The sequence below is a fragment of the Doryrhamphus excisus genome, linkage group LG18, assembly GCF_037039965.1.
Source record: "Doryrhamphus excisus strain RoL-2023G ecotype Guam linkage group LG18, RoL_Dexc_Guam_v1.1, whole genome shotgun sequence".
NCBI classification, from domain to species: domain Eukaryota; kingdom Metazoa; phylum Chordata; class Actinopteri; order Syngnathiformes; family Syngnathidae; genus Doryrhamphus; species Doryrhamphus excisus.
The window spans coordinates 11107992-11131062 of record NC_136374.1 but is presented as its reverse complement, the minus strand read 5'-3'; the positions used below and the strand labels follow the sequence as shown (position 1 = coordinate 11131062).

At 40.2% G+C, this 23071-nt stretch overlaps 1 protein-coding gene across 2 annotated transcripts; it reads right to left on the bottom strand.

Annotated features, from left to right (window-relative positions):
* Window positions 1–1996: 1996 nt before the first annotated feature.
* znfx1 (zinc finger, NFX1-type containing 1) lies at window positions 1997–22552 on the bottom strand. 2 transcript variants are annotated; one of them, XM_058055110.2, is made up of 19 exons: window positions 22481–22552; window positions 18634–18720; window positions 17919–18559; window positions 16248–16476; window positions 15829–16169; window positions 15564–15743; window positions 14723–14829; window positions 14255–14493; window positions 13037–13168; window positions 12817–12965; window positions 12606–12749; window positions 12433–12538; window positions 11309–11544; window positions 10876–11015; window positions 9863–9995; window positions 8861–9028; window positions 7252–7362; window positions 6294–6389; window positions 1997–5583 (listed from the first exon to the last, which is right to left on the bottom strand). In XM_058055110.2, exons 2-19 carry the CDS (start codon window positions 18659–18661, stop codon window positions 3136–3138), a joined length of 5628 nt encoding a protein of 1875 aa, XP_057911093.2. In that variant the 5' UTR covers window positions 18662–18720; window positions 22481–22552; the 3' UTR covers window positions 1997–3135. The 2 variants fall into 2 exon arrangements, with proteins under 2 accessions (XP_057911093.2, XP_057911094.2); XM_058055111.2 differs by lacking the exon at window positions 22481–22552 and adding an exon at window positions 18872–18999.
* Between the last annotated feature and the right edge of the window lie 519 nt (window positions 22553–23071).

Genomic DNA, 23071 nt, shown 5'->3' with positions numbered 1-23071 from the left:
CTCCTAATGTGAATTCCTGCCTCATTCCTGAGCTTGATCTATCCAGCACTGCTTAAAATTCCCCCATGCTGTCAAAAAGCCTGCATTCACCCTTGCCAAGTTTTAGCCATTTTCAATGCTGCCTTTAAGTAGTAAGGTGCTTTTGCTGTATCAACCAGACATCTTGACCTACTTTTCACAAAATTAGGTACCCCTGTACGATCTGTAAATATTCAACTTGTCTTTTTTGGAACAAAGATGACCACAATGTATCTCTTCTGGCTTTACCTAGTGGATAGGCTGTGAAATAATACACTTGGATCAGTAGCAGATACCTGCCACCCGTTCAAGTATTGTTAAATAGACAGTCCAGTTCCTTGCCTGTAACATGGACTATGCCTCCCTCTTGTGGCCTAATTTAAAACATCTCCATTAAAGCGCTCTATTAAAAAGACAAGAAAAATAAATACAATTGTGAAAAATATTTCATTTTATTGTTATTTTTTAAATATATATTTTTAGAGTTATCTTTATTGCTGAATTTAAAATAGCTTATCGGAACACTTTTTCTGTGTCTAACTTACACTAATGAGCTGTGTTAGTGTCTCCGGAGAAGCACTATTATGCAATTTTTACACACACGCCGTAACTCTGTACTTGTTCAATGTAATAGATGTCATATATCACAGCAAAGTAACATTAAAGGTGCTGTCTGCCTTGGTTAGGTACTGCGTGGGGGGGCGCTCATGTTCGAGAGATGAATTTCACCCACTTTTTATTCAACACGCAGCCATTGTTTGCTGTCAGCTAACAATAACAATTTAGCTAGTTTTAGCTAGCACGAACATTAGCTATCATTGAGTTCGTCACAGGGTTAGGGAACTCTCTGACAATCTTTAACATGATAAAAACTGTTTTTTCCACTGCCATTTTAAATTAAAACATTACAGAAATCGCTGTGTTAAAAATAATAACTCAAAGTTATTAGTTAGTCCATCTGTTTTCTACTAGTAATACACCCAGTAACGCAAATATTACTGAATAATATGGTAGCCTACCTGGGTCAATTGAGAAGTAAGTAGAAGAAGTAAACTTCCTATCTTTAATCAAATATCTATCAAGTGCAGAGCCAACCCTTTTTAATGATGAATATGGTGAAAAGAAAGGAAGGCAATAAAGTACAAAACCATGCAGCACCAGAAGTTGCATTCATGGTAAGAAGCATTTGATGCATTATTGGTTCAAGTCAGCATAACAAAGTTATTAAACAGTTATTATAATAATAAATTCAGAGATGTATTATATTCTCAAATTGTTGGCTTTACTTAAAAAATGTATTTGTATAGTATGGTTCTCATGGATATACATTTTAAAATATGTGACATTCAGGGTTCTCTTAGCCAAAAAGGTCCCTGATCCCTGGTCATATACAGTAGACATGTATTTGTCCAATCTATGGCAATACTATAATAGCTAGGTGCGCTAAAGTGATAACATGGCACTATTCGCTGAAGAATAACTAAATGATTAAACTTATAGCAGTGTACTGAAACCATCTTTTTTTTTATTCTTTACAAAGCTGTCCTCCCTGAAGTAATGGCTGTATTTTATACTCTATTCAATTTGACCTATATTGCTGTTTATATGTATAATTTATTTTTTTGTCTCTCTGCTCTTCAGTTCTGTTGACACTAAATCAGTGTGCATGTGTGTGTTGCTGCAAGTCCAGCAATAATATACTTTATGGCCATCCGGCATGATCGATGAGACCATCCACCTTGCAGGATATTGCCATTATTCCAGGGTGGCTCCAATGGCGCCACCTCTGCTTAAAGCTTATAAATAGCAAGAGTGTGACATGCACCCCCCTTTTAACATTTGCTCAATTTGAACACTTGTCCTAACAGCACATTCTGTTGCCCTCACTCTTCCTGCAAATACCACATTTTGCATTCAAGCAGTTTTTTTTATGACAGGAGCACATCCATCACATGCTGAAAAAATGGAAAAATGCAACTCGGTGAGGGGAAGCGTTTATTTTGTCATGCTATAACACACATTAGTAACATACATTAATAGGTCATGCTTGTAAATATTTATCATTTATGATAATATTTATTCATACATTTTCTATCCTTTCGGTTCTTTTAACACTTTTGCACTGTAAGTCTAAAATACACTCAGCTATACTCACTGTAAAACACAAAAAAAGTGTGACATTGGAATCCATTTCAACTGCAATTTTTGAGCTCACTACTGTGAAAACAGGCATTACATTTTATTAGGATATATTTGTCATATCCTCAGGTTATAATAATACAAAACAAAACAAAAAAAAATAAGTTTGCATGCAGTATATAGGAAATAAGTGCTGATTGGCTGCCGACCATTCTTGTCAGACGTCAGCTGGGAGAGGCCCCAGCTTACCTATGACCCTAATGGGGACGGTATAGAAAATATTTTTGAAAAATTAACAAATATTTATTATCAATAATTAGCTAGCAAAACAGGTAATTGCAAGTACAATGTAATTTATAATATTTTTCTCTATATTTTTGTGCTTAGCGGTACGAGTGACTGGTACCAAGTGTGATGTTTAAATTATGTAATGAACATGTCTTCAGAAACTAATTTTCATATGGTGTTTTTGGAGTTATCACTGTGTATCTTTCTCTAGCACAGTCGTTCCTCAATTTTCTGTCAAATACGGACAAATATTTTCACGTCCCCCGAGAAACTGATAATATCTATTTATTTATCTGTATTGTACAGGCAGAACCGAAACAGAAACTGAAACCAGGAAAGTACAACAAAATGGAGAGCTGAAGCATGCAAGTGTATTCAAGAGTCAAAATTACATGTTGAGTACAATAAATGTGTACATGTTGACGGGTTGCATGGTATCATCAGCCTTTAGTTTGTCATTCAGGCTGGCATTTGTCATTTTATTTGGTAATGGTAATGGTTTTATTTCACTTGACCATGCATCAGATTACAATTGAATGCATCACATAATCAGTTCACAGAGCAAAAAGTGACCAAGCGAGCTATTCACTTGATGTGTTGTTGCAGTGTATGTTAGCTTGACAAGCTTCTCATTTACAATGAATAACACACATTCAAAGACACTAAATTGTGCCTGCTATCTAGTCTGGCCTACAGGTGAAGATTTTCAAAGTTAAGGAGGTTGTTGGCCTCAGACCATGCAGCGTGCTGTGCCCCATCCATCTCCGACGCCACCTGGTTGCCGGTGGCCAGCCTGTGGTTGCCCCCGCCGATGGTGGCACTGCAATCAGGGCATTTTCGAGCCTCCATAGCGCCCCCACATTCAGTGATCGCGTAGACATGCCCGTTGGGGCATTTGTACCAATGTCCCGACGGGAGCTTCATTGCCGAGACAATCATTTTTTTCTCCTCGTCACTGATCCCCAATCCTGTGACAGGCACCTTTTGCTTCATCTTCTCCAAGACAACTTTGAGTCTTAGCTCATCCTGCTCGGCGAACTGACCATGTTTTTCCAGCTCCTTCTCCATTATTTGTTTCTCGCTTTGGATGACGTCATGTTTCCCTATTTTCACCGCCTTGCTGCAAAGGACAATGAGTTCGGTCCACAGCGTGAGCCTCTGGAATTCCCTTTGCAAGTCAAACAATTGCTGCTCAGTGAATTTCTGCTGAAAGTTGTTGATCCAGAGCAGGAAGTCGCTGGTCTTCTTTTCAAACTCACCAACATCGATGCACGTGGCATTATTCAAGACTGCCGTCAAGAGTTTATTAATCCTCTCCACGAAGTTCAGCTTCTTCTCTATCACCCATATATCGTTGGCCGTGAGGTGCTTGCTCTTCAGAATTCTTGTCATATGCATGTATTGTACTTCCTCGATTATGCCTTGGCAATGTAGCCTCTTCAATAGACATGTAAGCTCCATACTGCACTTCTGCATGTTGTCCCGAACTCCAATGATCTTTTTCTTCACCATCTCTATCGCTACTAGACTTTTGTTGATGTGAGATCTATACCGTAAGTTCTTACGGATCGGAGTCCGACACTTCGGACATTCCTTTAGCTTTATAGCCAGTTGCCCGTCATTGGCTTGGGATGCATCATCCATTGCCATGTATGTATCCATGGACACATGTTCGATGATGTGGCCGCAGTCTTCCAGTTGGATGAAGCGAGCTTCTGGATCATCTTCCATGCCAAAGAAAATCTCAGTGACCTCCTCTTTATCGCAGACACGGCATTTTTTTGGACATGTGTCCCCGCACAACCCGATGCACGGGTGGCCGCAAGTCAGGGTGAGGGCGCAGGGTTGGTCACATGGCGGGTAATCACACGGCTCATGGCACAGCTTGCTGCAGCTTTGGTGGACGCACTGCAAAGCGCAGGGCTCATTGCACGGAGCACAGAGCTGTCCACACTTTTTCATGCACTTGTTGTGAACGCAGCAGTTCTCACACGGCTTATCACAGGGTGGACAGCTGCGGGTGCAGGGTTCGGCACACTTGTGGGAACAAATCAGAAGACGCTCACACTGATGTAAACACGGTGAGTGGAACCGGCCGTTGTAACACTGGCCACAGGTTCCTTGACAGGCGTGGTCGCATTTGAGTTGCTGCCCGCATGGGTTCCGACACGGGGGATCATATTCACGGGTTTTGTAGTAACAAGCTCCTTGCTGGCTGTGACCACACTTCAGTTGTAGCTCGACGTCAACCTTGCACATGTCGGTGCAGGGCAGGCCACACCATGAATCACATGTATGCCCACACAGGAGTGTTTTCTGGCAAGAGATCTTGCAGACAAAGTCCCCGGGGTCCTGGTAACAGGGAACCATCTGCTTGTGCTGGCACTTAGGTATGATCTTTTCAATCCTGATTTCACATTTTTCTGGACAAGTTGCATGGCAGTCAAGTGGGCACTTGTGTCCCAAATGACACAAGGTTCTCTCACAGTTCTTGACGCACTTGTATTTCTGGTGCTCTTTGTCATAAGGGTGGCAGACACTTGCGCACGTGTGACCGCAGTCCAAACGGAACTCACAAGGTTTGGTGCAGCCTCCCTCAGGGGCTTGGCTAAAATCCTCAGCACAAGCCGCAACGACCTTGGTTTCTGGGTGATTCTGACAGCAGAGAGTCAGCGCCTTCCCAACCTGATCTTTCTCCTTCAAGGTTTGTAAGATGTTGCTCCACAGCTTCACCTTGCCCAGCATTTCAGCATTGCCGATGCAGTAGAGACCTTTCTTGGCCCGGGACAAAGCTACGCAAACGCGATTGGAAACGTTCAAGAAACCAACTCTCCCCTGTATGTTGCTACGCACCAAAGACAACAGAACAATGTCATTTTCTTCTCCTTGGTACTTGTCCACCACATGGACTCTGACACCTGTGAACTCTTTGGCAGGCATAAGGCTGTGCAGACAGTAGAGCTGGGCTGTGTAGGTTGTTAGAATGGTAATTTGCTCTGGTTTGTACTCTTGAAGGAGAAGATAACGACAAAGAGCAACTACAAACTTGGCCTCGTGGAGGTTCTGGTGGCTTTTACCCTCCTTGGACTCTTTTTCCAGGTTGTTGTGCTCCACAAAGAACATATTGGTATTGAGGCCCTGCAAGAGAGAATTTAAATGAAATGAATGTTATTATCATGTACTAGCATCAAATCAAATCAAACTGCTCAAATTATTTTTAAATACAGTAATACATAAGAAACCATTGCGTTCTTTCCTGCCAGCTTATACTGTATGTCACAGGTAATCCTTTGTATCAATTAAACTGATATTTGCTATTATCACATACTACAGTATTAATTGTCCCTGTACCCTAGAAACCGCCCATGAATGATACGGGAAAAGGCCGAAATGATACTGTGTCAAAGCCCAGGGCAGTGATACTGATAAAATATAGAGTTTAACCATGTCCAGTATCAGCCCCCGTAGCTGTCCACTCAGAGCGCGCTGCTCTGGTATCGTGCCCGTGAAACAACCAATCAGAGAACAGCACACGAGTGCTTAGTGCCTAGTGCTTCTCCAGTCACCAAAAAAACCAAACTAGATTAATGGAACTTTAATTGTCAGACATTGATAAGACTGTTGATAAAAATATTATTGTTGAAATATTTTTGCAATTGTTGTGTTTACACTGTTTAGATATAATACAAGAAATAAACTGAACATTTTCTGGAAACAAAATGGTCTTTTGATTAAATAGTACGTGATAATAAGCTCATGATTAAATAGTATGTGATAATAAGATCATCACATGGTTTGTCTGGTATCAGGCCCAGTATCATGCCCCCGCGTAACCTATAAGTACCAACCTTGATATTGTCATAGTTCAAGACAGACGGATGGTTTTCCAGCTGCGCATAAATGTGTGGAGTCAGCAGGCGGGCAATCTCTGGTCTCATGCGATGCTGAAAGGCCAAGAAAAGGCACCACTCAACGATGCATACTGCAGACATGGAGTACATATCTCCCAAAAGTCATTCATTTATTCTCTATGCCGCTTGTCCTCCTAGTATCAAGGGAGTATGCTGGAGCCTATCCCAGCTGACTTTGGGCAAGAGGCGGGGTACACAGTGGACTGGTCACCAGCCAATAGCAGGGTACATACAGACAAAAAAAAATTTCACACTCACATGCATACCCATAGACAATGTAGAGTCTCCAATTAACCTGATATGCATATTTTTGGAATGTGGGAGGAAGCCGGAATGCATGAGGACAACATGCAAACTCCAAACGGAGATACAACCTCACAAAAGTGAGCAATCATACTATCATGGCTTGCCAAGAGACAATACCATGGAAATTCTACTTGGACAACCTCCCGAGACACAGGAATATTTTTAAATTGAATTGCATTAAATTAATGTCCTGAGTTAAAAGTGTGAGGTAATGTCCCACTTTGTTTGACTGTCCTAGAACGCACCGTCTAACATACTCATACTATACTGTATTTTTCCACTTTTTCTTTCAATAATAATCTGTGGGAATGCATAAAAGTAAGATTGGATGACCTTAACGCGTGCTAATGTGCACATTTGTTCAGTACAAAATCTCTCTAAAACAAAGTCCAGGCTTGTACTGGTGGATCATGTGTCTGTATTCATTTTGTGCTTTAAATTTGATGTTTTGGCTGTCATAATTTTACACAAACTACACCCAATGAATTTTATAAATTATAATTACAATGTACGTGTGTTTTAGTGATGTGTTGATGTGCTAATGCGAGCGCATTGCACTTTAACTATCGAAAGTGCAACTATTGCCAACCTGTTGGTTGAGTTGGACAAAAGGAAGTCCCATTCCCACCAGCCTCTCAAACATGGACACCCCCATTTTGTAGTTCTTCTCCAGGTCATATTCTGTGGAACTGGGGCGCAGCTGTGGAAAGAATAATCACACATTTGTTACTATGCTAGTTTCTTATACCTACGACTTGTTTGCCTTCAACGGCAATGAATCCTGAATTATTTTAGACTAAGAAAAAATGTGTGGCATATCTTTTTAGAGATTTGACTTAATTTGCTTTCTAGAATTTGGTCACAACTGTTGAGAGAGTTTTAGGGTATCGGGCACCAAAGGTGTAATGAGTCATGTGACATCAAAATGCTTAATTTAACTGCAACGTGTGACCCAATCCAATTAACTCACTCAGAGTGATTCAGTACAATTATATATACTTTTTATATTTGAAAATATTATGGTTGGTTTGCTTGTTATCACAAAACAAATACAACTATGGACATACCACAATTACTACTAATAATAACGCTAGTTATACAACTAATTGATACTATTTTTTTGTAATAACCATTTCACTTGAAAAACTAGTGCTACAGAAAATAATCTATAAAAATAGCTATTAAAGTATACATTTTAAGGAAAACAGAATAAAAGTATGCATAAAAATGCATAATTTTATGGAAATGGCTATACTTTTTACACAGTATTTTTCATTGTAATTTTATTTTCTTTTTAAATTAAATACATTTAAATTAAAAAAATAAATTTAGATTAAATAATTTTTTATTCTCTTTTTATCTCCTTTTTTATTTTTTTTCATTTTACTTTTTTATCATTACACCACCAGGGACAATAATAAAATATGACATTAATGTCAAGCTGGTTCCGTCCATGTTTTTCCTGCGTGCACGCAGAATTTGAATCCTAATTTTTTCTTCCTACATGCTTTGCGTGCTCTCTACGCATTTGAAAATCTGTGCGGGATTGAACTCCCCCTTAAATTTCTTTATAGAAAGGCATTCAATGAAAGTAAATGCATTTGTTTGTATTCACTTACAGGGCAGCCTTGCCACATCCAATATGGCAGCAACATCAACGTATGACGCACATAGTCCATTCTCTGACATTTCCTATCTTAAAGGAAAACCGCACTTTTGGGGGAATTTTGCCAAACATCCTCAATCCTTATGTGACATACATATGACCACACATCTCTCTTTTCTGTGCGTTCTCAATATTGACCAACTGCTAGCACGAAGGAGCTAATAATGTGATATGATTCATCTAGTCCACCTATTAAAACAAAAACATTTTATCGTTTTATATACATGTTGTGGCCATGTAGTAACTGGCACATTCATGATGACATATAATACAGTATTTACAGTATTGTAGCGTCATTTGAAGCATTTCTGGAACTTTCCAATTCCAAAAAATTTTCCTTCAACTGTAAGAAAGCAGTGTTTTTTTGGATCATGCATGGACAGATTCCAAGAGGCAAACAATTTTATGCGCACTTCTTGTGATGTGATGAGCTGCTATTGGATTGTTTCACTGTCATGTCATTAATATTCCACTCGCTCAAACACTTAATGAGATGGTGACTATCTCATTTGTTGGCTGCGTGACCTCTTACCTGCTGGTGGTCTCCAATGAGGATGAGGTGCTGGCATGCTTGACTGAGTGTGGTGATGATGTGGGCTTCCAGAACCTCTGCAGCCTCTTCGACAATCACCACACATGGGCGCACTTTCTGAAGAACATGGCGGAACTTGGAAGCCCCTGTTGTGGTCATGCCGATAACCTGGCGGAGAGGTTATGGGTGTTTGTTGATAAATACTTCGCCAATTCATCAAACATTATAATGCACAACACAGCAATGTTAAGGAGCAAACTGCGCAAACCGACAATTTAAAGCACATGTAAAGGTAGATAAAGCTACTTGATACTGACCATTCATTATAATTCAGATACAGCTACTGCCATCTTGAGGAGTTAATAAAAAAAATGCCTACAGCATAGTTAGTACAGTAAATCTCGGATATATCGGATTCAATTGTTCCCACTGGTTTTGTCCGATATAAGCGAAATCCGTTATATGCGTATAAAAATGTCCGTTTTACGCACATATCGGATTTATATCCGGTATGCGTAAATCGGATTTTATCCGTTATAAAAAGGCACTTCCTTGACTATGTTTCCAATGTACCTGGACGCGCAGGCAACGCTGCAAATGACGTCGTATAGCGGCCTGTCACGATTCGGCGAATCGGAGCGCCACGATGCGGCCATCCGATATATGCGAGGGACATTTAATGGAAATGCATTGGAACGGGACTGGAGATTTTGTCCGAAATAGGCGAAATCCGTGATAAAAAATCTGATATACGTAGTATGCAATGAATTTTTATTGGAAATGCATTACAGAAAAATTGGTTCTTTTTTATCTGTCCGTTGTGAGCGAATTTCCGATATATCCGAGTCCGATATATCCGGGGTTTACCAATTCTTGGGCTCTTGGGCAACAAATGATTGTATTCTCAAATTGACAACAATGGTCATTAAGCCTCGCTTTTTACTGAGCATATAATTCTCACTCTTATTAATGGAAATACTTAGAAGAACCGGCCGCATGTACCTTGGCCATCTGGAGGATGAAAAGGGTCTCGTCACGTTTGATTTCTGTGTATCTCTCTGCCGCCTGCTGGTATTGCACCTCGTACTCTGCACTTGCGGTACGGATATCAGCTCTGTAGCGTGCCAGCCATAACCTGCAGACACATAAACAAACTGTTTTAAGCTCTGAAACTGAGCGTTTTGAGCCAACCCAAATTACTTTCAGGGCTCACTTCCAAATGTGCAAACCTCATTATCTGAAACTTTGGTATCATTGTAACTACATTTATGGGTCAGACCAGTTGAAAAATTATAATAGGTCCTCTTTGAGGATGAACGTGAAAAAATAAATGATATTACATAGAGTGCGTTTAATGTGCAAACATCCACTTTGACCCTCCCTCGGTCCACACCAAAACGCAGCGGAGTTGCAGTTAAAGATGAGCCACAGGCGGGAACAAACATTGAGCGGAAATGGACAAATAAAAGGGGTTTGAATGGTAAGTTTAGCGTCAAAGCCCCACGAGTGTGAGTTCATGTTGAACAAGAAAATAAAGTTTGCTCGCTGCATTCCACAATCAACTGATAATGAACGTTTAAATAAGACTGGGATAAAAGGTATTTGTCTCAGCTCGATACACTTTTTCGAACTACTTTGTTGACTAAATTGGACATATTGGAAATACTAGTCTTTCTCTCATGGTCTCACAGAATGTGTTGGAGAAGTGATGGGGTAAAAGCTTCACCCATAACAAAAGGGGCGGGGGTGCTGGAGCCTATCCCAGCTGTCTTCGGGCGAGAGGCTGGGTATACCCTGGACTGGTCGCCAGCCAATCACAGGGCACATATAGACAAACAACCATTCACACTCACATTCATACTTATGGACAATTTGGAGTCGCCGTGCCGCCCTCACACCTACATATGTCGATCTAATGAGATGCCATTGAAAAATCATCAATAATTAGTGATCTCATTAGATTGCATCTGGTCCCATCGAAATGGCCAGAGGGTGTACAGTACATGCAGACTGACCGATAGAGTCTCCATCGGTCTGGCATAGAGAGGGCCCAAATATCCTGAACGTTCTCTTCCTCCTCTGCGCTCATGGCCGTTGTCATAGCCAGCTCTGTCTTGATTTTGTTCTTCATCTTCCGAATCTGTTTCCGTTGAAACTGTGGAGATAAGGACCCAGGACACACACCAACTTTTTAATCTCAGAGTCTCAATTCGGTTACTAAGACAGTGGAATGTTCAGAGACAAACCCCACAAAAGTGCTATCATATCATCAGGGATCATCCAAGATTGAGGAGTTTTAATTTTAGCTCATTTTTACACATGCATGAGCATTAAGAATGTTAAAATGTTACTTAAAGCATTTTAAATGGCAATGATTTAGGATTAGAACAACAGATTGTGCTTGACTTTGGAGGTTCCACTATTGTGCAACATAAATCAATACTTTACCATCCATTCTTCCTCAGATTGCTCAGGGTTTTTGTTGTCCATATCCAGGTTCATCGCCAGCATCGATTCCTGTAATATTCTGATGGCGTTGGCCTCCATTCTGTCATCTTTTGTGGGTTTGGTGTCAGTGTTGTCGTCGATGAAGCGGTCAGCCTGAATCATTTCGGCCTCTTCTGTGATTTGGATGAGGTCCACCTGCTGAGGTTCCATTACTTCCACTGTTGCCGCACCTAAGACTGGATTCACAAAGCTTTATAATGATGTTGTAACAGTACCAGCTTCAAAAGTGAGCAAAATCTCCCCCACTTCTTTGGTCCACTTTTGAGAAAGAGGCGCTCTAATGGTTGCTTTTGATGGAAAAACCAACTTACTTATTGACATGAGTCAGCTTCTGAGCTTAGCTACAAGGGCCATGAATATGCTTTTTGACTTTCCACACATCCTAAAATATCGCCTAGAGCTAGAACTCTTCAGCAAACCGTAGAAGCCCTCACTACACATATGGTCTGATTTTGGAGGTAATATATTGAAATGTCTGTGCTATGCTTACAAATTTCCCCACTGAGGGACGAATAAAGGCATATCTTAATGAATAGAAATAGATTTTAAATAGAAATTGTTCCAAAGACTGACTGTATTGCAACAAACCGGAATATTAGCAATAACCCGGTTGCACACGGCCATGTAAACGGCAATAACCCTATTGAAGCACCCGAATATGCTCATATTCTGGTCTTTAAAAGCCTGAATATTACCCCTGGGTTACTTCTTTTCTAACCGGAATATCGGGTCATGTACACGCCTATCAGGATATCCCCATCGAAAGGAATATTCATTTTTGTTAAACAGCTAAAGTAGATCCAATTTTTTAAATGGAGACAAGCATCTCCTTTTGGACATGTGGAACTTGAATTAAATTGTGTGATGCATTCCATTGTTCAAATAAAATTAAACCACTAACATTACCATTCTGTGCATGTTCTATTCGAAAGGAATGTGGGTGTTTGACAGGAAGTATTGTACTATTGTACATCAACTGCCAATGAATGAATGAATGAATGAATGAATGAATGAATGAATCAACGAATGAATGAATGAATGTTGTGAGGCATTTAAGAACTCACATCCATCTCCAACTGTGTCCTGTATCTCCCCCTGCAGGATGCCGGTGGCACACCAACCCAACCACTCCATTATCAAAATGGACTTGGGATTCCATATGCCAAGGTCCTGCATAGACACAAATACATATCAATATTTCATCTCATCACGTTATAAATTTCAACAATATACTCACAATGGGTTTGTGCAGACTGGCCCAGTGCTTTTGGGAAATGACATTCTCAAGGATGGATTCACGCAGGATACCGTTCAGACAACACTCTAGTCTGCGGTTGTGGTCTTCGATCACGATCTCTAGCTCACGCAGCTCTGAGTAAATCTGTTGCCATGAATGAAGTGATGAGATGGTGATCCAAGAGGAATTTACTCTGACAATCCATGCTTACATCTTGAAATGCTTTCCGCAAGTATGCCGGCTGACGCTGTCTGAGCACGGGCGAATTAGCCAGCTCTCTCAGATTGAATTTCTTCAGGGACTCGCTGTTACTGCGACCCCCGACTCGTACGATGCCCTTTGGAAGAAACTCCAGGATCCCTTTGGTGCAGAGGTAAAGAAAGATCTAATAAACATACACAATACTGTTGTATTATAACAGGATTGCTTACCCTCGAGGAACTGGTCCAACGCGTGGTTAGTGTAACACACCACCAGCATCTGGGACTGGTTCCCTTGTTCTCTCCAAAGTATTTGATTGTCCAAAAGAGCGTGGGCTATCTTTAAACCAACATGAGTTTTTCCTTGAAAAACAAAAATAAATATGAGGAAAGAAAAGATAACCATTACTCCCAAAGACATTTTTTAGTGGGTATTCTGTTTCGATTTGTTTTATTTTGAACATGCATACATGTCACATTGAGCAACATGATACATTCCAATTCACAATTCCACATGTTCGAAAAGGAGGAGGAAGAAGCAAAGCTTATCGAATCCTAGCCGCTTCGGACATCAACTGCCAATACAACGTGTTCCTTAAATGTTCCAAAAAAGGCAAAGTACCACAAAAACGGGCATATTTATTCCTTTAATCCCATTTTGAAGCCTGATTTGTACTGCAGTGAATCCCCCACCAACTCCAAATTGTCCATAGGTATGAATGTGAGTGTGAATGGTTGTTTGTCTATAAGTGCCCTGTGATTGGCTGGCGACCAGTCCAGGGTGTACCGCGCCTCTCGCCCGAAGTCAAGTGGGATAGGCTCCAGCATACCCCCGCTACCCCAGTGAGGATAAGTGGCATAGAAAATAAATGGATGAATCTCCCACATATACAGTACATGTAAGTATGATATGCTTATACACTAAAATACATACATACTATACTAGTTATTGTAACCCACAAGCCATGCTGGGAAGCTATCAAGATTTTGGGTTATAAAAGCTAGTATTGTTTTGCATGTCTATTTAGGCTAAATTAAGCTACAGTGACGTCACTATGCTGTCTCTGCTGACGGCGTCTTGATTCAGTTATAGATCTCGCTTGACGTGCAATTATCCAAAAAACGCTAGCGGTTGCATTTACTTGGCAATATCCCCATAAAAATATTATTAATTATATTGTAAAAAATTGTGTTGATGTTCATAATTATGGTATCTGTGAACGCACATTGCTGTGAATACTTGTCATGTGACTATCAGGATGTTACAGCAGTGATGTTCTTCATTGTTGCTCCGATGCGCCTCAATTTGCTCACTTTCTTTTGTTATTACAAACTTGGTGGCGCAGTTTTTGGGAAGCTGAGGGTTTTTAGCATTAGATTGAAATGTGTGAATTTTAAGGAACTTCATTTTTGATGTGCACAGTCCATGGCTTGTCAATTTGTTGTTACCAGTGCCGGGGGGTCCTTGTATGATGGCCAGCTCCTTGGTGAGGGCCAATTGGAAGGCTTGCATCTGAGACTCATCCAAGTCGAGCACCTCCTTCTTCGGCCAGGCGTCTTCCTGCAGACTGTGAAAGGGTCGCAGAGACTTCTTGTGCTTGCAGTTGGCGATGGAAGATAGGTCATAAAGGTCGTTTCTTTGCAAATACGCTGGCCGTTGCACATCTGTGTCACAGTCCACGATATACCTGAAAGTATCAGTATGACATCATTGAGCACCCCAAGCCAGTGGTCGCTGGTGATGTCTTACACTGATCATCATAAATCATAAACATGTAAAAGCTATATGGTTGTTAAGCATAGAATTCAAACTTGTTAAAATGCAGTGTTATTGTCCATTTGTGGCCAATCCAACTAATACATACTGTAGTGAATAACGGGAAACAAATCAGAACACACAAAAGCAATGTTGTATACCTCTGAAAGGGCATGTCCGCCTCATCTTGTTGTTGCAGACCCTCAAGAACATACCGGTAGGCTTCAAAGAAGGCGGGGGTCTCAACCATCACAAACACCTGCTCTGTCTGAGACATCACATATCACATCACTTTTTGGTCTGTTTCACTAGACATTCTTTGCCACATACTTTTTTAAGCGCTGTAAATATTACAGTTATAGCTGGGGCGTATAACAACTTGAGTTTTTTTTTTTTTTACTTTAACAATTAGTACGCATGAGAAAGTGGAAAGGAAAACATATCTTTTTTTTGATTACACATTGGTGATTGGTCACATATCAGTAGCGGAACCGATATTGTAATACTGGTACGTGTGATGTTTAGGCATGGTCGTGACTACAGGATGCAGACACAGGAGTGACTTATGTGATGTCTGTGAATACAACCCCAATTGCTCATAATAACACAGTTTAAAGTGTGATTCAAGTGCTCTACTACTAGTGTTAGACAAATATATTTTATACTCTCTGATTATAGTGGATTTTAGCTTGATTGACATATTCAGTGTATCTACACATTCATTTGTAGCTGTTAATAAATACAAATATATCCTGTTATCATCATTTATCTTTCCATTATACAGCATAAATGGGCATATTTCAGGCATAATTGTCAATTGTGATTAATCATGATTAATTAGTTACAACTGTGATGAATCTATTTAGTTTTTTAAATAATTTAATTTAATTAATTAATTTTATTAATTTAATTTAATGTAATAATTAAATAAAATATTTTTTTTTTTTTATAATTTGACATCCCCAGGTAGTGTATATTGATATCACCAATATGTTCTCCTACCTCCACTCTTGCCATGTTCAATCTGCTCTCCTCAGTGAAAGTAATCTGGATCTTTCCTTTCTTAAGATTTTTGGTGTCCCGATCTGCTACTGTGGCATACAGGAAGGTCTCGAAATTATCACAGGACAGGCAGACCAGAGACCCGTACAGCAATCTCTTTGAGTTCTCCCAGCGCACAAACTGACAAGAGAAGAGCAATGATTAAATACGCTTTGACATTGAAAACAATTCAGTGATCTCATTGGATGGCATGGGTGGGGCTAACCTTAAATGGCTGGATATCAAACTGGGCGGTGTAGGCAAGACTGGTTCGCATGCACTTCGGCAACCCCAGTTTGACATCAAAATACACAAGGATGTTGTCAAACTGCTTTTTCTTTAGCGCTGCATTGTCCAATTCCATCTGAAACTGCTGGATCCCTTCACGGAGGCCCCGCACCAAGTCCTCTCTCATGAGCCTGAAGTGTGTGTCCATGTAGATAAGAGTGTTGGTGTACCGCTGCGAGGTGATGTTGGGTCTGAGATGGGGCCTGTAGTCCGGCTGGAACTCCTCAGGAGTTGGGTAGATAGACATGGTCCTGAAAACTGGCTGCTCGTCCTCTTCATCTAGGATCGTAGCAGAGGGGAATTTCAGCCGCAAGATCCGACAAAAGGCTCAGAAAATAAAAGATAAATATCCGTTACCTGGAAAATCAAAGGGTAAGAGACCATACGTGTCCCTGCTCGGGTGGAGAGTTCCTTCCCAAGACCTTTCCTGGATGTGCTTCACCAGGAAGTCAAGCCTTTCCACGCCCTGTAGCACCTGAGGCGAGGCTTCAATTCCCGCTGTCTTCAGCCTGTCTATGGAGGCTTGGAGCAGCGTCAGGAGCAAACTCACCGCTTCCACAGAGCTTCCTGGGAAGATGGTGACGACCTACAGATAATGCAAGGGAGGCAGTGAGCAGGAAAATCTGGTAATTTGGCTGCAGAGTCTAAATGATATAATGGCAGGAACTACTTTTTCTATGTAAAATCAATGTGACCAGGAAAGAAGCTCTGGGAATTTTTACAGTGATCAAAATACCATAGAAGTATTACATATCACCGTAAATGTACCTGTTACTGCATTGTCATATAAATCATACAAAAAACATAAAACCCAATTTTTTAGAGGACTTTAGAGTCGAAATAGGTGTGTCCCAGGATGTCCATTGTTAGCTACCTTAATGTTTTCTCTTTACAGTAATGCAGCAGCCTGAGTATATTTTTTCAATATCACAATATACATTTTTCAATTATAAATAGTAATTTTTACTGTAAATAGTAAAGATGTAAGTGTATTTAATTACTATGAAAGCATGAGGTTACGATTAGCAAATGATATAGGCCAGATACATTTAAAATGAGTAAAATGTATCTTTGTGGAACGAATGTACCTGCATAACTGAATTTTTAGCGACAGTAATAAGTATTTGTATCGGTATTCATATTTGTAATACCAAGTATGGTTTAACTTGGCATTGCACTGTTGAAAACATTTGCCATCAGCTATAACTACTGAAAACAACTTATATACACAACTTATATAAACAACTTATATACTAATATACATTAAACCCTCACAATAATAACTCCACTACTACTTGTGTTGCCTATGATATTGCTTTTCTGATAAATACACTACATGGTGACGCTGCTATTAAACACCAATGTTGGACTGACTTGAAATTTCTCACACAGCTCAACAAGCTCCACAAAAATACCCACCCTAACTATACAATTTTATTTTGAAATTTGGTGCAGACTTTTAGAGGACAGAGAAGGATACGTGTGTCAAATTTGAGCATTATTGGTTGAAGAACATGAATGGGGATGGGCAGGGACTTGCCAACTAATTGTCTACAAGTCACTGAGCATTTGTCACATTATGAAAAAACTTCTGAGGATATCTGTATTACATGTATAGTACTATGTCTCTACTATGTCTTGATCCTTAAACTATATCACTATATTGACAGTTACTATGGTACACATAATGTCATTGTATGGTCATATGTACATTATTAAAAAAAAAGAAAAATAAAAAAACCTTAAACTGTATTATGGAAAGCAGGAAGTGAACAAATGTAACAGTTACTGATTGTAAAAGTACCAGATGGAGGGGTAGGATTTAATAAGCTTTGCTTCTTCCTACTCCTTTTGGACATGTGGAACTGTGAACTGATTATGTGATGCATTCAATTGTAATCTGATGCATGTTCAAATGAAAAAAAAACATTACCATTACCATTACATTATTATTTATTATTATACTGGAGCCAGGCAGTGTTATTGTGCAATGACAATAAAGAAAGTCTATCTTTAAACTGAATTTACCTGTGTGAGAATCAGCACAATGTTTTCCAGCTGCTGCGGGTACTGTTGTCTGCGGGCCGGTTTGAACTCTGACCTCATGCCGGCCAAGTAATGGGGCAGCGTGGTGCGAAAGAAGCCTGTATCTTTTAAGAGTTGGGCCAGGCGCTGCAGTGTGGCTTTGTTGTTTTTAGACTTGAAGGCTTTACTGAGCACCAAGCACAGGAGCTCCACCAGGTCCTGCTTCATGTCGGTCTCCTGCAGCATATTAGGCAGGGCAGGGTGCGAGGAGAGGGTGATGGCCACCACCGATGGATCTTTTTCAGAAAGCTCCTGCAAGTATCTGAAGCCCAGTTGAGGACCCGATTGTGCTCCCTCTCTGCTTGAGACCCTATCCCTGCTCTTACTTTGCCTTTCACCCGTGCCGTGTTTTCTCTCACCTGATGTATGTTCTCTCCAACCCCTCCCTCTCCTCCCTCCCCAATTCCACCCACGTTCCCCTCGAACTGCTCCGTTTCTCCAAGAATCCCCTGCTGCTCCACCACTTGCTCTTCCATCTGCCTCTTGTCTCCTCTCATTGATTGTTGATTGTCTCCCATCCTCTGTTGCTCTACACCTCTGGTCACGCCAACCTTCTCTGCCTCTGTGAGTGTTGTCTCCCATAGCTGAACATGTGGAAGAACACAACATGAGAGAAAACCTTAAAAATCGACACTATAATATATTTGTTATGTCTTACTTGTGGTTTTTGGTCTTCTCTTCTCCATTTCCAAGGTCTTGCATGCGTTGTTTGTTCAGTTTTGGACCACTGAAAATTCCCAGATCACTAAAAATGAAATTAAAATACACTCGTGATCAAAATCTTCCAGCTGAAAAACTGCAACAATTTACATTTTCCACTGTTGGATCTTACGGATGGTCTAAGTAGAGCTTCAAAATGCAAAAAGAAGAAGAAATGGGTAAGCAATCGAACGCACACATAAACAAGAAGGCCGTGGTGCTCCGTCCCGGAAGAAGAGCAAGCGTCTTTATGTCATCAAGAATGGAGAGGGGACACCCAAGCCACCTCATCTGGCTCCTCTCAATGCGGAGGAGTAGCAGTCTACTCCAAGTCTCTCCCGGATGACAGTGCTTCTCACCTTATCCCTAAGTCAGAGCCCAGCCACCCTGCGGAGAAAACTATTTCGGCTGCTTGTACCCTCGATCTTGTCCTTTCGGTCACAACCCAAAAGCTCATGACCATAGGTAAGGGTAGGAACGTAGATCGAGTGGTAAATTGAGAGCTTTGCCTTTTGGCTTAGCTCTTTTCTTCACCACAAAGGCCACGGCTCCATGAAGCCAGCAGGACCACAAAAAAAAACTTAAACTGTATTATGGAAAGCAGGAAGTGAACAAATGTAACAGTTACTAATTTTAAAGTACCAGATGGAGGAGTAGGATTTAATATGCTTTGCTTCTTCCTACTCCTTTTGGACATGTGGAACTGGGAACTGATTATGTGATGCATTCAATTGTAATCTGATGCATGTTCAAATGAAATAAAACCATTACCATTCCCATTACCATTACATAATTTGCGAAAGCAGAGACCCAATCCAGCAGCCACCAAACCAAAACCCCTCAACACCCTCGCTGCGCCTAGATATTCTGTCCATAAAAGTAAAGAACAGAATGGGTGACAGGGCAGCCCTGGCGGAGTCCGACCCTCACTGGAAACCGGTCTGACTTATTGCTGGGAATGCTCACCAAACTCTGACACCGGTCAGGGACCGAACAGCATGAATTAGCTGGTCCGATACCCCATACTCCCAGAGTACTCCCCACAGAATTCCATGAGAAACAATCTCTAATGCTTTCTCCAAGTCCACAAAACATATGTAGACTGGTTGGGCAAACTTCCATGCACCCTCAAATGCATCACGACTGTGTTACCAACATGCTAACCACTCGACCCAGGAGACTTTCTTGGATTTTATTTCACATTTTTTAAAAACTATTTACCGGAACTAATAAGGTTAGCTTGATAACCTTGAATCAAAGAGCTTGAAAGTACTACTCAAGACTATAAACACAGTTGGAACATATTACAACAATAGTTGTAATATACCAATGGTCTCTCTGGCCTTCTCGCATTACAATCATTTCAGTGTCTCTTTATTGTCCATCAAATTGATCAATTATTTACTCAGTAAAACCAACTAGTATCAAATAATGCATGTCTTAAACATATCAGACAGGCGTCAAAGAAGTCAGTCTTGCATCACATCGACTCCTGCAACCTGCAAGAACAAAACGCAACACCACAGTGCAGACAGGCAGTGAATTAGATTCACTTTTGATGTTGGATATTTGGCTCCATAGTTCTTCTAAGCTACCTTAGCTTAATTTTGTAGCGCAGCTGTATGTGCGTGTGTGTGACTGTGTATGTGTGTGAATCAGGCTGCATCAGTATACAGTATTTTTACCGCTGAAATAAAAGAACCATGTAACAATACACACTGACGACGTCCAGGTTCTGAGTCAGGAAATCCTGTCTGTTTTTAATCTTGTGACACCTCTGCTCATGTTTTTATAGAGCAATGCTTGATTTTACATTTGAATATACAGTATGGCCTTCACTGAAGTCATAAAATATCCAAATCTTCGAAGAATACTCAATTGTATTGGACTGGATTCATTAAATTCAAGTCAGTAAAATGCATTAAATATTGGAAGGCATCTCCTATATTTTGCTTACAACTTGTTTTACAAATGCAACATGGCACAGTTGAGTGAATGTGGTTCAGTTAAAGCCAATTACTATGGTAGCCCTGTTTGAGCCCTGTCCCAAAGAAGCATTTCACAAAGAGTGACTGTCCTGTTATCCTTGGACATTTCCTGTTTTCCTGTCCTGGCAGTCTTTTTGTGGTGTTTTTTTTTAACTTTGGATTTTCAGTAACCCTGTGCAGAGGGAAAGCATGAAACTGTAGCTACAGTCCTGACACACAAACAGAATGCCGGGAAAAAAACGCTGCCTATGCCCCAGCGAGCCTGTCCAGGGAGGGGCGTTTGCTGCCAGTGGATGAGTGTGATGTCATCACGAGTGCGGATAATGAAGACGTTTCATGTTCGTACTTCAGTCACAAATGCCGTGACGGATACTCGTTTATAAAGAGCATCTAGCCCATCCCTAATTTTCAATACAAATGTAATGAACATAAGTTTTCTTCCCTGTATCTTGGGATGTTCTACTGTAGGTGTTAAATTGAATTAACTGAATCCTGCACTGTTGCCTGCTCCAAAACCTATTTATAGACTGTTTGGTGAACTTTCAAGCTCTACGAGGACAGGTCTGAACAAAAAAGTAAGCGTAGGTCGCTGCAGCAAAAAAACAAGGGAAGAAAAGTATAAGTGATTTTCTCCTACTCCCCATATGTGCTTTTGCAGTTGTACAAAGCGAAAGGTGGCGGTGTTCTTCGCACTCAAAAGGCTTCTTGGAAAACTGCTTCCAGTAACCTCATGTCACAGGAAGAGGGTGCCGTCAAATGGGAAGCCTTTGTGAATCGTCAGACCTCAGCATGTTATGTATTTGCCTTGATAGTATGTAATAGTAGTATGTAATATGTAATCTTTATATGTGATGTTGAAAATAATGATACCAATTACAATATTATAGATATTCATTCATTCATTTTCTACTGCTTATCCTCACAAGTGTGGTGGGGGGTGCTGGACCCTATCCCAGCTGTCTTCAGGCGAGAGGCGGGGTACACCCTGGACTGGTCGCCAGCCAATCACAGGGCACATATAGACAAACAACCATTCACACTCACATTCATACCTATGGACAATTTGGAGTCACCAATTAACCTAGCATGTTTTTGGAATGTGGGAGGAAACCCGAGTCCCCGGAGAAAACCCACGCATGCACGGGGAGAACATGCAAACAGGTCTCATACAAGTCTCATACGGGTCTCCTAACTGTGAGAATATTATAGATATATTGGAAATATTTCACAGTAAAGTACATTAAATGATATACGGCATAAATTAAAGTTATAACAAGTTTAAAATATGCATATAAAACAAGCACCTGGGATAGGCTCCAGCACCCCCGCGACCCTGGTGAGGATGTACATATATGCTATGAAGCCATTGTAGTAGGACTATACCACATAAACAAAGCGCCCTCTGCTGGCTGATCGAGAGAACTGCAATGTGGCCAGCAGTTTCCTTTCATCAGAAACGCTACAGCAACAACAGGGCGTAAGTACAATTTCGCATATAAAACCCTTTTTTTTTGCTTAAGTAACAAAAGCACTCCTCAATGACTAACACAAAAGCACAACTACTATCTTTTTGACAGTATTCTCTACTATGTGTATATATATATATTGACATTTTCAAGGCGATTTCCGCATCCACAACAGTGTAATGTGTAATGTGTGTTAGATGAATATTTAAGCATCGACAAAGCGTGCATTAAAAAAAAAATACTGGTATAAAAATGTATTTTTTAAATGACCAGAATACTGAAATTACATTTTGTTTATAACAGAAGGCGTTATCCATCTAACAATACAATGGTTAATGATAAAAGGACTTACATGGGGTGACATCCATCTTCATGAAGCTCTGCTGGTATCACTGAGTCAGGGTTGTCTCCCTGGTCTTTTATAGGAGAGCGTTGAGTTTCATTTTCCTCTTTACTTTCGTTTTCTTTTCTTCATTAGGGAGTTTAATTTTCTTGTTTATTTTAAATGAAACTGACTGGGGGTGGATGAACCACATACATTTTTAAAATATTGTTAAAAAGTACAAAAATAAATAAATCTAAAAATATATATATACGTGTATATATATATATATTTATATATTTATAATTTTTTATTTATTTTTTTACTTTTTATTTTTTACTTATATATATATATATGTATATAAAATATTTATTGAAATAAATGAAATTAACAAAATATTATTTTAATATACAGATGTATTTATGGATGTTGGCATAATAGAGATAAGCAATTTAGTTCACAGTTTCCAGTTCTACCTTGACATGTTACGGACGTGGGACTCCGTGGCTTTATATGAACAGGAACAAAGAAACAATTTCCAACTCTTGAGAGTAGAAATTTCTGTTTCAGTAATATTTTTTTATTATGTGTTGTCTGGGTTGTGGGCTTACAATGCTGTAT